At 35.6% G+C, this 15,422-nt stretch overlaps 1 protein-coding gene across 2 annotated transcripts in view; it reads right to left on the bottom strand.

The window, feature by feature from the left end:
• Positions 1–680: 680 nt before the first annotated feature.
• Positions 681–15,422, bottom strand: part of SMARCA1 (SNF2 related chromatin remodeling ATPase 1) — a 73,372-nt gene continuing 58,630 nt past the window's right edge. For both annotated transcript variants that reach the window (XM_028122732.2, XM_028122733.2), the window contains 3 exons: positions 15,192–15,404; positions 1,923–2,033; positions 681–816 (listed from right to left, as the gene is read on the bottom strand). In XM_028122732.2, the coding sequence (XP_027978533.1) occupies positions 745–816; positions 1,923–2,033; positions 15,192–15,404 (396 nt within the window). In that variant the 3' untranslated portion in view covers positions 681–744. The remainder of the gene's footprint in view (positions 817–1,922; positions 2,034–15,191; positions 15,405–15,422) is intronic.

Below are 15,422 nucleotides of genomic sequence, written 5' to 3'. Positions count from 1 at the left end.
ACCAAATACATAGTAGTGAGCAATGCAATTCAATAAACACAACTATTTTTCTACTGCACAAAACACAGGAAATAATTAAATTTCTTATAGACATTTCTTTATTATATTTTCCCACTTGAATATTTAGAGAATAATTTAAATGTAATGCATACTGACAGCAAGCACAGTATCAAATATTAGGGGTTTTTTTTTATATTTTTCTGTTCTCACCCTTTATTCCTTTAGGAAAAAAATATTTAGATGACCTCAAAAGAAACAATTATTATGCTAATCACAGTATGCAGTAACACATACAAGCCCATACTCAATAGAAAAGAAAGCAACAAAGAAGTGAAAAAGTCTTTCTCCTCAAATCATTTTAATTCATTTTTCCACAGCCATATAAATTTAAAGTATGAAACAACAATAATACAGCTATAGAATCTAGGTTCTCTTTCAAAGCAGCGGCATATAAAACATAGAAAAGCTAAAACCTCAGCACAAGCTTCAAAAGAACAAGGACTGAGAGGATTTTGATGAAGACATGAAATGCACAAAATACAGTACACAAAAATACTAGAATGCATAAAATATAAAGCTACACATTTCAGGTAGAAAGCATTGTAAAATATATAAAATATGCAAGAAATCAAAACCAAAGAGATTTTTCTTAGAGTACCATGAATACACTGGAACTGGCAATTAGCATTTGAAGATGGGAACAAGAAAATAGCAGTTTCCCATTTAAAACTTTATTTCTAGGCTTTAGGATTTCACCTTCTTGACATCCTTCTTTCCAGAGCTCTCAGTAGCTGACTCTGCTTTTCTTTTCTGTGACTAAAATGGAAACAGATTTAATGTTCTGCTCCAATATGCACATTTTTAAATGGCCCAACAATGTTAAATCTAGGATGTAAATGCATTAAAAAAAAATTTTAACATGAATATTCACTTAAATGTTATACTCACAGTTAACGTTCTATATAGCCCAACAAAATATATAACCCAATGTAAAATAACCTTCAAAGATTTTTTCTTAAGAAAAGACATAAAATACCCATCAAAAATAGTCAGCAAATGTCTACTTACACATGGTACTATAAATGTACTCTCATCTTAAAGAACTACTTAAAGTTTTCTGGCAAAATGCTATTTATGAATGTATTATTTTTTAAAACTGTATGATAGATATTAAAATACCATATTTCATATATTCTATGATGCACATTTCTTTTTCACTTTAGCATCTCTGAAATCAGGATGCATCTTATAATTGATGACAAATTAGTTACTTGGCAGCAGTTTTACTTAGTGATACATAAAATAATGCTGTGACTTACAACAGGAAGCACCCTAGACTTGATGAAATATGGTAGTTTACTTAACCACACTCAAATAATACGATCTATTAAAGAATATTTTAAATTGTAGCTATACAAGGCAACCTGACTAGATTAAGATCAAGTCATCTTATTATTCAACAGTTAATTTATTACTAAGTAAACCAAGTAAAGCTTTGCTGTCTGCTCAAAGTTCTCATTTGTACTCATAGTTCCACAAAGATCAGAAAACTTATTTGATCAAATCAGAACTCCCAGTTTCAACCTCAGCCCCATCCCATCCCCCCCACCCCTCTCCTACTCCCCCACGACAACCAGAGTCTCAATTCAAAGGATTTTACTTGCATTATACTTCTGCTTAAAGTCATGAGGAATTTTTTTTAAATACTGAGCCCTGTTACTAGGGAGTTCCTAACCATATGTTCTACAGACAAATAGGGAATGCAGTTGTAGTGTATTCTTTTTCTGTCAAAAACAAATTAGCACTTCATAAAAACAGTGTTTATAATAGGTATCATGTGGCATTAAACATAATATAGTCATTTTAATTATGTAAAAAAAATGAGATCTACCTAAAAGTTAGGAAAATGCTGAAAATTTTACCATTGGAGTTTTAGTTGCCCGTTTCTTCTTTTCTGCTCTCTCTCTTTCCTCAATTTCCATATTTTCTTTCTCAATCAATGAAATTAGAGTATTACAGCGTCTCTGGAATTCCTAAACCAAATAATAAAAGACTTTTAATTTCTGCAACTGAGGCATAATCTTTAAAAAAATAGTAATTATTTAATGGTATCATTTCTGAAGTACAGAATTTCTAAAGTTGATGTACTTCAGAACAATATTCATACAGGATAGTAATAGATTCCACCAAAAAGATGTGGAGGAGGTAAATGTCATTCAATTGGTGAATGGGTAAACAAACGGTGGTCCATCCATACCATGAAATGCTATTCAGCAATAGAAAGGAAAGAACTATTGGTAAACACAACAACCTGGATGAACCTGAAGTGAATTATGCTGAGTGAAAACAGCCAATCTCAAAAGGTTATATTCCATATTATTCCATTTATAGAACATTCTTGAAATGACAAAAGTTTAGGAATAGAGCACTTATCAGTGGTGTCCAGAAGCTAGCAAAGGGGGGAGAATGCGTGTGACTATAAAGAGCTTGCATAAGGGAGTCTTGAGGTGCTGATTACACAATCTACATGTGATAAAACTGCACTGAACCACACACACACGAGTGCATGTTTAACCAATGAAATCCAAATAAGCTGTATGGGTTGTACTAATATGCATTTCCTGATTGTGACCCTGTAATACAGTTATGCAAGGTGTTACCATTGGTTAAAACTTGGTGAAGGGTGAATGGGACCTTCCTATACATTTCTTTATAACTTCCTGTGAATCATTTCAAAATAAAAAGGTAACAAAAATCATATAAACAAAAAAGGGGGGAAAGTCCTATTGTCAAAATAAGTTTTGGAAGTATTCAGGTTACAAATGTCAAACAGATTTCTTCACTCCAGGGCTTCTCGGAGACTTAAGTTCCTGATGAGCACTGTCAAGCACTAGGTGGGAGATGTAGGATGCAAGCAGTTCCCAAAGCTATTCAACCAGCAGAAATCTCTTCTCACAGGATGTCTTGCAGGATTAGAGTTCTGAGGAGCGTATCTCCCAAAATGCTGCTGTATTTGTTAATGCAAAGCAAACAATAGCTGAAAAGACTTTGCATTAACCTTGCCATTACCTGTATTTCACTGCCAGCAAATCAATGCATCCAAACTATAAACGGTTTTTATGAATGTATGGTGAGCATTAAACATATGATTCATTACTATAGGTACTCATACCTATTAACCCTGTAATACTCAGCTGTATTTAAAGGTAAATCATAGATAAGTACATTTTAAAGTATAATTCCTTTTCTATATAAGCAAAAATGTCTGATACATACAAAACAGCTAAACATACAAATGAAAATGCAGGTTTATTGGCAATTAAGAACCCCAACAAAAATACAGTCAAAATATAAGAATAGAAAACTCAGGGCGCCTGGGTGGCTCAGTTGGTTAAGCGACTGCCTTCGGCTCAGGTCATGATCTGGGAGTCCCGGGATCGAGTCCCGCATCGGGCTCCCTGCTCGGCGGGGAGTCTGCTTCTCCCTCTGACCCTCTTCCCTCTCCTGCTCTCTATCTCTCATTCTTTCTCTCTCAGATAAATAAATAAAATCTTAAAAAAAAAAAAGAATAGAAAACTCACAGAAAATTAAAACATCCAAATATTTTAAAATTTTTCACCGAAACTAATGATCAAAGAAATGCAAAGTAAAACATCATCTTTATCAAATTGCCAGGGATATGTGCATGCATGTGTATGTGGTGTACAGATCCAGTGTTGGCAATAAGATGGGGATATAGGAGGGGGGGCGTGCCTGGGAGGCTCAGTTGATTAAGTGCCTGCCTTTGGCTCAGGTCATGATCCCAGGGGTCCTGGGATCGAGTCCCTCATCGAGCTCCTTGCTCAGCAGAGAGCCTGCTTCTCCCTCCGCCTGCCGCTCCCCCTGCTTGTGCTCTCTCTTTCTCTCTTTCATTCATGCACACACGTGCGCGCACGCACTCTCTCTCAAATAAATAAATTTTTTGAAAAAGGAAAAGTTTAAAATCTACATTTAAAAAAAAGATGGGATACGGGAACTCTCATTCACTGATGATGGGATGCCAATGTTACTGCCTGTTACAGACTGCATTGTATTCCACCTCCCAAATCCATATGCTGTAGCTTAACACTCCCGCAATGTGACTATGTTTGAAGATAAAGCCTTTAAGGAGGTATTAAGCTTAAATGAGGTTGTAAGGGTGGGGCTCTAATCCGACAGGACTGGCGTTCTTGTAAGAGGAGGAGGAAACACCCAGAGATACCTCTCTCTACACTCGTACAGAGAAAAGGCCATGTGGGAACACAGTGGGAAGGCACCATCTACAAGCCAGGGAGAAAGACCTCACCACAAACCAACCCTGCTGGCACTGTGATCTTGGGCTTCCAGTCTCCACAACTGTGAAAAACTTGTTAAAGCCACCCCATTTGTGATATTCTGTTATGGCATCCCAAAGAGACTACTACACCACACTTTTCAGGGCACCTGGCTGGCTCAGTTGGTGGAGCATGCGATTCTCCACGTTGGGCTGTGGGTTTGAGCCCCACCTTGGGTGTGGAGGTTATGTAAAAATAAAATCTTTAAAAAAAAAACACACTATACCTTTCTAGAAAGCAATTTGGGAATATCAATGAAGCATTTTAAAAATTTCCTCTTTTGAACTAACAATTCCACTCCTAGAAACTTAATGTAAGGAAATAAGAGATGTATACAAAAATTTACAGAAGAATGTTTGGAGAAGTATTATTTTTAGCAGGGAAATACTGAGAACTAAATTTCTGATCATGTGAAAGTGGAGGGGCACCTGGGTGCTTAGTCGGTTAAGCATCTGCCTTGGGCTCAGGTCTAGATCCCAGAGTCCCAGGATTGAGTCCTGCCCATGTAGCTCTCCCTGCTCAGCTTCTCCCTCTCTCTCTCTGCTCCTCCCCACACTCGTGCTCGCTCTCTCTCTCTCGCTCACTCTCTCTCTTAAATAAAATCTTTAAAAAAAAAGAAAACAGAATACACAGACACATCTTACTGTATACATGTATACAGAAAAACAGCTGAAAGAATAGTAACTACAGCATTATGAGTGGTCAGCAGCAGCTAGCTCTGAAAGTAGGACCAATGCTAACTTTTATTTTCATTTTCATGCTAGACTGTATTTTCCAAATTTTCTGCAATGAACATTTAGGTCCTGGGCAGCCTGTAACGCTTTTAAGAAATGGCAAATGGTTTTAACTTTCCAAATACAAGCCAGAAAAATGACATACAACATAGGAAATGATACATACAGAAAGATTATCAACTCTCCAAGCATTTTCTACTTCCTAAAAATTCAAGCCCAAAAGGAGGCAGAAAACCAAAGATAGTCTCTACCCAGAAAAACAAATCCTCCTTAATGTTTTAAAAATATTACTATTTATTAGAAATAACCTTACAAAGCACTGGCACATTCAGATTTCTCCTGCATCCCCAATTACCCAAGGTTAAATAATTTAGGAAAAATAACATCCTTACTTACCAAAACAATAGTGGTATCTTTAATATGCAGACCAAATACTCTTCATAGCTTCATCCAATAACACACATACAAATTAAACAGCATGTTATTCAATTTATCTATTATAAAAAGGACTAAGTTGACCCTGATGAGATTTGATTGTTGGTTTCTAGGGAAACTATTAGATAGAGTCTTTATGTGAGGCTGATTCTTGACTCATTAAGCTGTACCCTCTGGCTGTTATTATTCTCAATAAGTACTAGTTGCCAGTGACTGCAGATATCTTTAGATACATGTTCATGGTTCATATGGGTGATTCAGGGGGAAAAAACTAATACCTTTGAGACTGTCTCATATGCAGGGAAGTAGAACATCTCCAAATGATTATAAATAGACTGTATAATAAGTTCTTACCTTCATTCCTTTTAACATGTCACTAACTACTCCAGACACAGAAAAATATCCTCTCAAGAGAAAGGCACCAAGGAATGGAAGAGTGTGGATGTTACCTTCCTAGCATAGGTAATGTCACTTTCTCTACGGATACCAACCCCATTTTTTATTCACATGCTTAAGCACTGCCTAACTAAACAGATGGTATCATAAACAGAACACTAGCTAAAACCAGAAATTACAAAGCAAAAGACCAGATTATCAATAAAATGGTGATTCACTTTTTGAATAACTATGAAAAATTTCATAATATCAAAAGCACCTTTATCTTACATGATTTCTCCTTTCACATCCATATTCTCCTAAATTCTTGTACGTCTTTATATTCTTATTTTCCTAGGGTTACAGGGAATGTGTCTTGTGGTCTCTAACTGTGTCCACAATTCTGTGGTCTAATTATCTTTTACCATTTCCCAATGCTGGATTTAGAAATGAAGTTGGAGCGAGAAAAACAGCACACAAGAGGAAGAGAGAGGATGCAAAAACAATAAAATACTGAAGAGAATAAGAAAATGACAAACAGAGGGATGCCTGGGTGGCTCAATCAGTTGAGCGTCAGACTCGGTTTCAGCTCATGATCTCAGGGTCATGAGTTCAAGCCCTGTGTCGGGCTCCAAGCTCAGCATGGAGTCTCCTTGAGATTCTCTACCTCTCCCTCTCCCTCTGCCCTTCCTTCCCCCGTGCTCTCTCTCCCTCTCATTCTCTCTAAAATAAATCAATAAATTTTCAAAAAAATAAAAGAAAATGACAAATAAAAAACTGGTGTTAGTATCTGTGGCAAAAAAAAAAAAGTACTGTGTTTATAAATGTGTGGGAGATACTGGATTTTTAAAAAGTTAAACAATTTCTTCAGGGCAGGACTTCTCAGAGCTTTTAGTACACTAATGTAGACTGGAAATGTCAAGGGCAAGACAGTATCAGCATTTCCCAAATCTATTCGAACATAGAACCTATGTTCTGCATATCATAGATTTTCATATCCTAGAACAACATTTGGTCAAAACCAACTTGGGAGATGCTATGCAGGGTAAGAGTGATAAAGCTAAGTTTGGATCAAAGGACAAAGAACCTAGACACTAACAGTGAAGAACTTAGGAATTTTACTTAATTTAGCTAACAAAAGGATCTCATTAATGGATTTTTGAGCAGAAGTGGTGTAATCAAATGTGTATTTTGTACTCGGAAATCTTCCCTTGATACAGACTTTCAGTGGTATGAGTTCATAAAATCACAGACTCTCAAGATTAGAAAGGATCTTTAAAAATCACTCAAGTTGATACTGAATCCATTCTACTAGGTCTTTGCTAGTTAGTTGTCTGGCCTGTCTGAATTCTTCCACCAACGGGACTACCAATAGACTACCTCCCAAGGTTGTGTATTCTACATTTGGCCAAGTTAAAAATGTTCCCTAATGCAGTGCTGCCTTATTATTTCCCACAATGGTTTCTAGGTCTAATTTTTGTAGACACAGAGAACAAGCTGATTCCCTCTTCTGTATGACAATCCTTCAAATACTCCAAGGCAGCTCTCACACCTCCACCACAATCACCACCAGACCTCCCAAACACCTCTCTTTTAGGCTCAAGAGCCTCTCCCTTTATCCATCCTTCATTTCACACTTTTCTTAAAGGACTGTATGGCACTTATATCTACCATTGGTTATATAATTTCTTTCTTTCCTTTCTACCTTTCTTACAGTCTTTTAACCAGAGAGCACATCTTTTTTGTGAAGAGCCAGATAGTACGTGTTTTTGGCTTTGCAGACCGCACACTCTCTGTCACAACTACTCAGCTCTGTTGTTGTAGCATGACAGCAGCTGTAGACAATACATAAATGAATGTGTTCATTTATGGGCTGTGTTCCCATAAAATCTTACTTACAGATAATAAAATTTGAATTTTGTATCATTTTCACGTCACAAAATAGCTTTTTATAATTTTCTTCCAACCATTTGAAAATGTAAAAATAATTCTTGGCTTATAGGCCGTAGAAAAACAGGTCGGGGTGGGGGGCTATAGTTTGGCAAACCCCATTTTAAACTATAGTCTTTAGATTTACTTTAAACAAATTATGCTGCCTTGGTTTTCCATACCTTTCTAATGGTTTGTGATTCTATTCAATGCAAAGTCACCCAAGTTTCAACTTTTGAATACTAGGATACATATCTCTACCTTTATTTAATAAATGATGAAATGTTTGCAATGAGCAGCACTGCCCCTTACTGTGTGGTGAATATCAATCATGCCAGGCACCAAGTTCAAATATCCTTTGCCCCAATACTCGGCTTCAAAGCATCAATTCAAAAGGCACAGAAAGCATCAGTAGACTTGAAGTGACTTATTCAAAGAGATTAAGGAGGCTCCACATTACATTTCCTATGTACTAAAATCCTAGACACTAAGCCTACCTAAGTCTGAATGACAGAAGGTCTATGCCTGTTACAGTTCAAAGTCAAAAGCAGGTGAATGAACAAGGGCAAAAAAAAAACAAATAAATAGATGGCACTCCACATTTGCGCCTCTAAATCTGTAGCTAGTTCTATACAGTCAGAATTTTCTTCTACAGTTCTTAGTAAAACAAAATGGGTGTTTTTCTCCTTTGCTCTTTTATTAACTCCCTATACTTTACTTCCAGAATCAATACCTTCAACTGTACATTCTGTGGTATATTTTCCAGGTTCTTTGTCACTTTTGAACCTCTATCATACTTTAAAAAAGCAACAGCATTCTATATTAGAATCTCAGGGCCCAAGCATACCAGCAGTTAAATGGGAGATAATACTCCAATAAATATATCCTATATTTCTCAAATAAGTATCAAACATTATGATACTTTTAGTTAACTGCTGCCATTTACACACATCATTATTTACAAAACGTTATTGTCCTCTCTTTGCAAGATAACACCTAAGTAAAAACACATAAAATGGACTCTTGTTAGTGCATTTATCATATTTCAGATTGTTAGAATGGTTCAGTCTTAAATCCAATACTATAGTTGTTAATAAAACACATGATATTTATAACAGGCTATTCAAACTTATGAAAAAATAAAAGCTTCAGGGATGACAGCCAAATAAAGTCTATCATTAGAAAAAGGTAGATGAAAAGAAAAGAAAAACTCATTGCTAGATTTCTTTACTTTCTACCTAAATCTGATACAACCGTAGGAGTTTATGGGATAGAAGCCAACTGACGTACAAAAGTTCCATGCTCATTTATTCACTGAATGCCTACTTTGTGCAAGGTGCTATGCTGGTCCTTTTAGATATAACTAATTGCACTTGAATGTTAAGAGAACAGCAGTTTAAAAAAAAAAAAAGACTCTGGGGCAGATGGTGATACATTAGCCAAGGGGTAAGTGAAAAAAATGGAGGAACAGAGGAAAGATAGAGATATAAATTTGGGAATTATCAGCCTATGTGGTAACTGAGATAGACATTTGCCCACTTCCACAGAACAGTATTTCTAAAATGTAAATTTGATCATTGTCACTGCCCTATTAAAGTCTTTCAATGACTCCCCCCATTTCCTATAGACTAATGACAGAAGACTTCTGTACGGCAGACAAGGCCCTTCATAATTTGGCAGCCAGCTATTTACTCATCTTCCAATACTTCCCTACTCACACCCTACCATACTAACCTACTTGCAATTTCTGAATATGCTGTGCTTGTTTATACCCTTGCATATGCTGTTTCCACAACCCAGAACGTAGTCCCATGGCCAACTCCTAGTTTTTTAAGACTTAGATCCAAGAAGGACCAGTTCTGGGAAGCCATTCCTCTAACCTAACCCTCAAGGCAAAATTAAGCACTACCTCTCCTGTACGTGCCTCTGTATATAACCTTTTTTAAAATTAAGGCTGAAAAGGAACATTTTAGTCTTTTAGATACATGAGGAACTATAACCCCTATGAGCATAAATATATTTTGTTTTTAATATTTTAATAATACTATAGTCAAGAAGAACCCATCAATATATTTTACAGTTTACCAATTTTACCAATAGTATACTAATTCCTATTTTCACATTTCATTGTAATGCTCTAAGATATCAATATTAGCTATTATCACACAATTAAGTACTAATATATAAAATAAAAAGTCACAAGCAGCATTCTGTATGAAATTTCCTAGACTATACTTCATAAACAACAAAAGTGTCATTGCGACTACAGAATAAGTTGGAAATTTTTGAATTTGACTTTAATTTTTCTAAATTATCTATTAAAAAATCCTAATTGGACAGATAATTTATAAAATATCCTATACCAAACTAATAACCTAATTAACATTTACTATCACTGATAAATCTATAAAAAGGAAGCAAGCTAATAAAAAGCTATAGCAATTTTTCTAAAAAGTATTTTTTTCTCCAATTCTAATCAGGAATGTCATTGTCTTAATTTTCAATAAGGAACATTTTCATTAATAATAAAGTTGTGATTTGAAAACAAACAGTAATAACGTAGAATTTTTATTACATTGTATACAACAGTATGCAATTCTTTCTGAGATGCTATCAGAAGAATTCATTTAACTACCTGAGGCCGGGTGATTGTAAACAATTCGTTACTAATACTTTGATTCAACTCCAAGCTGCATGGCTACGGGCAACGCACACACAGCTTCTTGAAGCGGCTGAGAGAGGAAAAGAAAAAACCTCCTCAGTGAGGCTAAAAGGCAACAATGCTTTCTGACTGAAATTCAGAGTCAAAGCAACCCTGCAAAGGATGCTATAAATGGTTATATCAAGAAATGTTCTTTATCTCAGAAACTTAAATTCTGCCTTTTCTCCTATAAGTCCTTAAAAGGACCTAAGCAGGTCTAAGGAATTACTGATTAAACTTTGAGTACTTTCCACATGTCCTTTCCAGTAAACCTGAATAATGTGCTAGATCTTTTGAATCTTGATTCTTCTCAAATCTCCCAGTCATGTTAAGTCTGTCACTAAATGAATGGAGATAATACCCTGAAATTCATTCCCTAAAAGGAATGGCAAAAAAATTAATGAGCTAATGTTAGTAAGCAGATTGGCAAGTATTACATAAAGGATACTATATAAACACAGAGTATTATCATTTCCTCTTACAGTCACTTGGTAAAGGTCCTTTTAATTCTGATCATCTTTGAACATGCTAAGACTAAGACCCCAATATAAGATGTTTCTCTTTTTCTTTTTTTTAAAAAGATTTTATTTATTTATTTATTTGAGAGAGAGAGAGAATGAGAGAGAGCACATGAGAGGGATTAGGGTCAGAGGGAGAAGCAGACTCCCTGCCGAGCAGGGAGCCCGATGCGGGACTCGATGCAGGACTCGATGCAGGACTCGATGCGGGACTCGATGCGGGACTCCAGGATCATGACCTGAGCCGAAGGCAGTCGCTTAACCAACTGAGCCACCCAGGCGCCCTATGTTTTTCTTAGCAGGAAAATGGTAAGGCAATTCACATGCTCTGAGCTTAAAAATCTAAATTGATCATATCCTTCCTACTTGTTTATGTAGTTCAATAGCGACTGATTACTTACTTAAAGACCACACACGTTCTCAAGAGAAAAAAAATCACAATCTTTTTTAGCACATAGAAATAGAACTAAAACTCATTTTCTCTTTTGTATAGCCAGCATTTTTAAATGGAGAAGAGACTCAAAGAAATCTTCATACTTTAGCTGAAGGCTTTCAAAGTCAGGCATATTTAGAAGTGGAGGTTCATGCCTTTAAGCACTTTAAGACTGCTTTAAGTCAGAAGCCATGAATTCAGTACTTTGAGATGTCTGAGTAAAATATAACTACCAAGGTTTTCACTTTCTTCCTAAGTATTTCACACTATTTATTGGTATTTCTGGGAAAGAAGAATCACCTTTAAGCAAAACTATGTTTTTTAAAGATAGCTTCTTTAGTAAGCTAAGTTTAAAGTTTACTCATTAATAAGATTTCAATTTGAACACAGTGACACACATAATGAATCAAATTACATCCTTCGTAGTTCTGAGAGGATTTTTCAATGAAACAAATTAATTTTGGAAAACACAACTGCCTTTTTCAAAAGGAAGTTCCTCTTCCTAGATTGTGCATGTGATTCACTATACAAGAACAATTATTTAAAATAGAAGGGCAAAGAGATCACCTAGAATTATTAATAATCCATTCCTTTAATTCCCTAATGATTGATAATGCCATGAAATATTCCAAAAAGACAGTCTAACTATATGCATGTTCTAAAATATATTACTTATACTCTAAATCCAGAAACATAAGCAAAAATTATCCACTAACTAGGAGGGAAATAAAAAAATATGATAGAAAAGTTAAATAAAAAACTTTGGATTGAAATATTTAAATATGAAATAAACTATTACATGTTCTTAAAGATTCTTTAGAAATCATAAATTCTACCTCCCAGAAGGACAGAGGTATCTTCGTTATTAACAGACAAAATAAAGTTTTCACTTCGCAATCACGTAATTAGTTAATATCTGCTCTTTGGAAAATGTACATTGGAGATTTAAATCTCTTGGTAAAGAAAGAAGTAAATGCTTTGTAGAAAGATGGAGGAAAATAAGAATCTTTAAAGGGAGTTCAGAGACATCTAGTGGTTGATAATAATATACCGGGTTTTTTTTCTTAGAAAATAAAATAAGGTTATGTAGTTCTATAGCCACATTCTTATTACAAATAATACAAGGTTTTTCTTGCACTTTTGAATCTGTTTCATCCTCTGCTTTAATTTAATGATTCTAGAAACTGAAAACAGCATTAAACTCTCAACCTTTTAAAAAATTAGTAAGGTATCACTGAAATAATACTCAAAATGCAGCAAATGTTCTATCACATAAAAGGACATTTATGATCTACAACATGATTCACTGACCAATGCAGGTAGGCATTTGTCTTTTACAAATTGTTGATGCTGCTCTACATTAGATCATTACACACATAAAACTCCAAATGGCTAAAATTTTTAAATTCATGGCTTTTGAAAGGAGTTCTCTGCTAAACATGGTCATAGATGCACTGAGCTAGAAGACACCTTAAAAGGCCAACTAGCTCACTGCCAAAGTCTTCAGACACTCAGAATAGAATCTCATTTTCAAAGCTAATAGAAAAGCTATTTACATTGTTCTTCAATAATCTATTTCAATGATCCAAAGAACCCTGTCAAACAACTCTTCTACCTCAGACCTCAGCCTTTCATGCTACAGATTCTTATTTTTTATTTTTAATTCAACTCTTCCTACTATATCTTATTAACATATATACCTCTTCATATTCTTTTGTGTAAGCATAGCACTTTAAATTTATCCCTAGGGCGCCTGGGTGGCTCAGTTGGTTGATCAACTGCCTTCGGCTTGGGTCATGATCCTGGAGTCCCGGGATCAAGTCCCGCATCGGGCTCCCTGCTCGGCAGGGAGTCTGCTTCTCCCTCTGACCCTCCCCCCTCTCATGTGCTCTCTCTCTCTCACTGTCTCCCAAATAAATAAATAAAATCTTTAAAAAAAATAAAAAATAAAATAAAATAAAATAAATTTATCCCTATTAATTGTCATGTTGTGAGATTCAGCCTGTCCATCATTCCAATTTCTCCAGTTCCTTTTGAATCCTGGCTTGATCCAAAGTATTTGCTAGCTCTCCAGCATTATGTATTCCATAAACTTGACAGGCACATTCACGAACACTCTAAATTTATGTTAAAGTTTTAATACATATTTGATCTTATAAAGCATCTGCCAAAATTAGTGTCTTCCATATAGCAACTCAGATTTTTCTTTTCTTTTTATTCAGCTTGAAATGAAAATATAAGATGAATCAAACAAAATATTAAGCATTGTTTCACACCCATATTCACACTTTAGGCCAAGAAAACATTTATGATAGATAGCAACTACTTAAAAATGTCCATTGTTGGGGGCACCTGGGTGGCTCAGTCAGTTAAGCGTCCGATTCTTGATTTCAGCTCAGGTCCTGATCTCAGGGTTGTAAGATCAAGCCCCATGTCGGGTGCCGTGCTGGATGTGGAGCCTGCTTAAGATTCTCTCTCGCCCTCTCCCTCCGCCTCATTCTCGCCCCACCTCTCTCTCTCTCCCTCTCTAAAAAAATGTCCATTGTTTGAATTGTTAGTTTCTGGTGCTTTTAATTTTTAGGCTATATAAATCTATTTTTGTCTTAATTACCTCAGCTGAGAAAAGACTGACAATGCTAACATTAAAAATGTGTTGCATTTAAAAAAGTGTTCAAGATCAATTTGAACACTGTCAAGCAGCAGAATTTAACAGGAATACAATTCACATTAGAAAGTAATGAAGTAAATTGCATGAAGCTAAAATTTCTCTTCTACTGGGGTGCCTGGGTGGCTCAGTCATTGGGCATCTGCCTTCGGCTCAGGTCATGATCCCAGGGCCTTGGGATCAAGCCCCACATCGGGCTCCCTGTTCAGCGGGAAGCCTGTTTCTCCCTCTCCCACTCCCCCTGCTTGTGTTCCCTCTCACTGTGTCTCTCTGTCAAATAAATAAATAAAAAATATTTAAAAAATAAAATAAAATAAAATATCTTTTCTACTTAATTATATTGTCACGTCATATTCTTTTAAAGATTCAACTTAGGCAACAATTCCTTCTCATTAAAAATAAATCCTTAAGTTATTCACGCAGTCTCAAGTATCACCTGCCTAATTACAAAGGGGGAAATGTAACTTTAAAGTGGACAGCTCTGGTGGTCATCAGATTAACCAAGTGATCAAACTTAGCATTACCAAGAGTGGGACAACCTATGTCAACATGCTTCTTGATGTGATGTGATAGGAAGTACACATCACTTATGTCACATTCTTGCCCCAAATGCTTAACCTAAATCTAACAATGAGCAAATGAGATAAATATGAGACGTTCTACAAAACAATAAGCCCAGGCACCTTAAAAAAAGCCACTGTCATAAAAAACAAAAAGAAAAACAAAAAGTTGTAGATTCAAAGAGACTAAAGAGAATCAACAATCAAATGCAATATGTGCACTTTGCCTGGATCATCCCAGCACTTTGGGAACAACTGGACAATTTTGTACATGGACTATATACTACATGACATTACTGAATCAATGTTAACATTTTCAGGGAGGATAAAGGTATTGTAGTTATGTAAGAAAAGTACTTGTACATGTATGTACTTATCTGGGCCGAGGGCAAAATGTTAACAATTAGAGAATCTAAATGAAGAATATATGATATTTGAAATTTTTCAAGATAGAAAGTTGAAGGAAATAAGTAAGCAAAGAATACATACCATGGCAGTTCTAGACTTGATAAACCAGTCAAATCTAAACTGAGGAGCATTCCGCACACACTGTCTTAATTCTTCATATACGTTTTCTCTATCAAAGCCCATTTTATGTAACATACAAATCAAGAATCTGTCTTCTTCCTCAGTATAGTTCTTTCCTTTGCTGGTTCCATACTGAATACGCAATTGATGAAATGGAGCCTTGTATCTTGCAATCTGTAAATTAAAACAAAA

Source organism: Eumetopias jubatus, unplaced genomic scaffold, assembly GCF_037043125.1.
Source record: "Eumetopias jubatus isolate StellerSeaLion01/CBP00866 unplaced genomic scaffold, mEumJub1_p1.0 scaffold_11, whole genome shotgun sequence".
In the NCBI taxonomy this organism is placed as follows: Eukaryota; Metazoa; Chordata; class Mammalia; order Carnivora; family Otariidae; genus Eumetopias; species Eumetopias jubatus.
The sequence above is the reverse complement of the archived record's forward strand: the minus strand, read 5'-3'. Positions and strand labels throughout refer to the sequence as shown.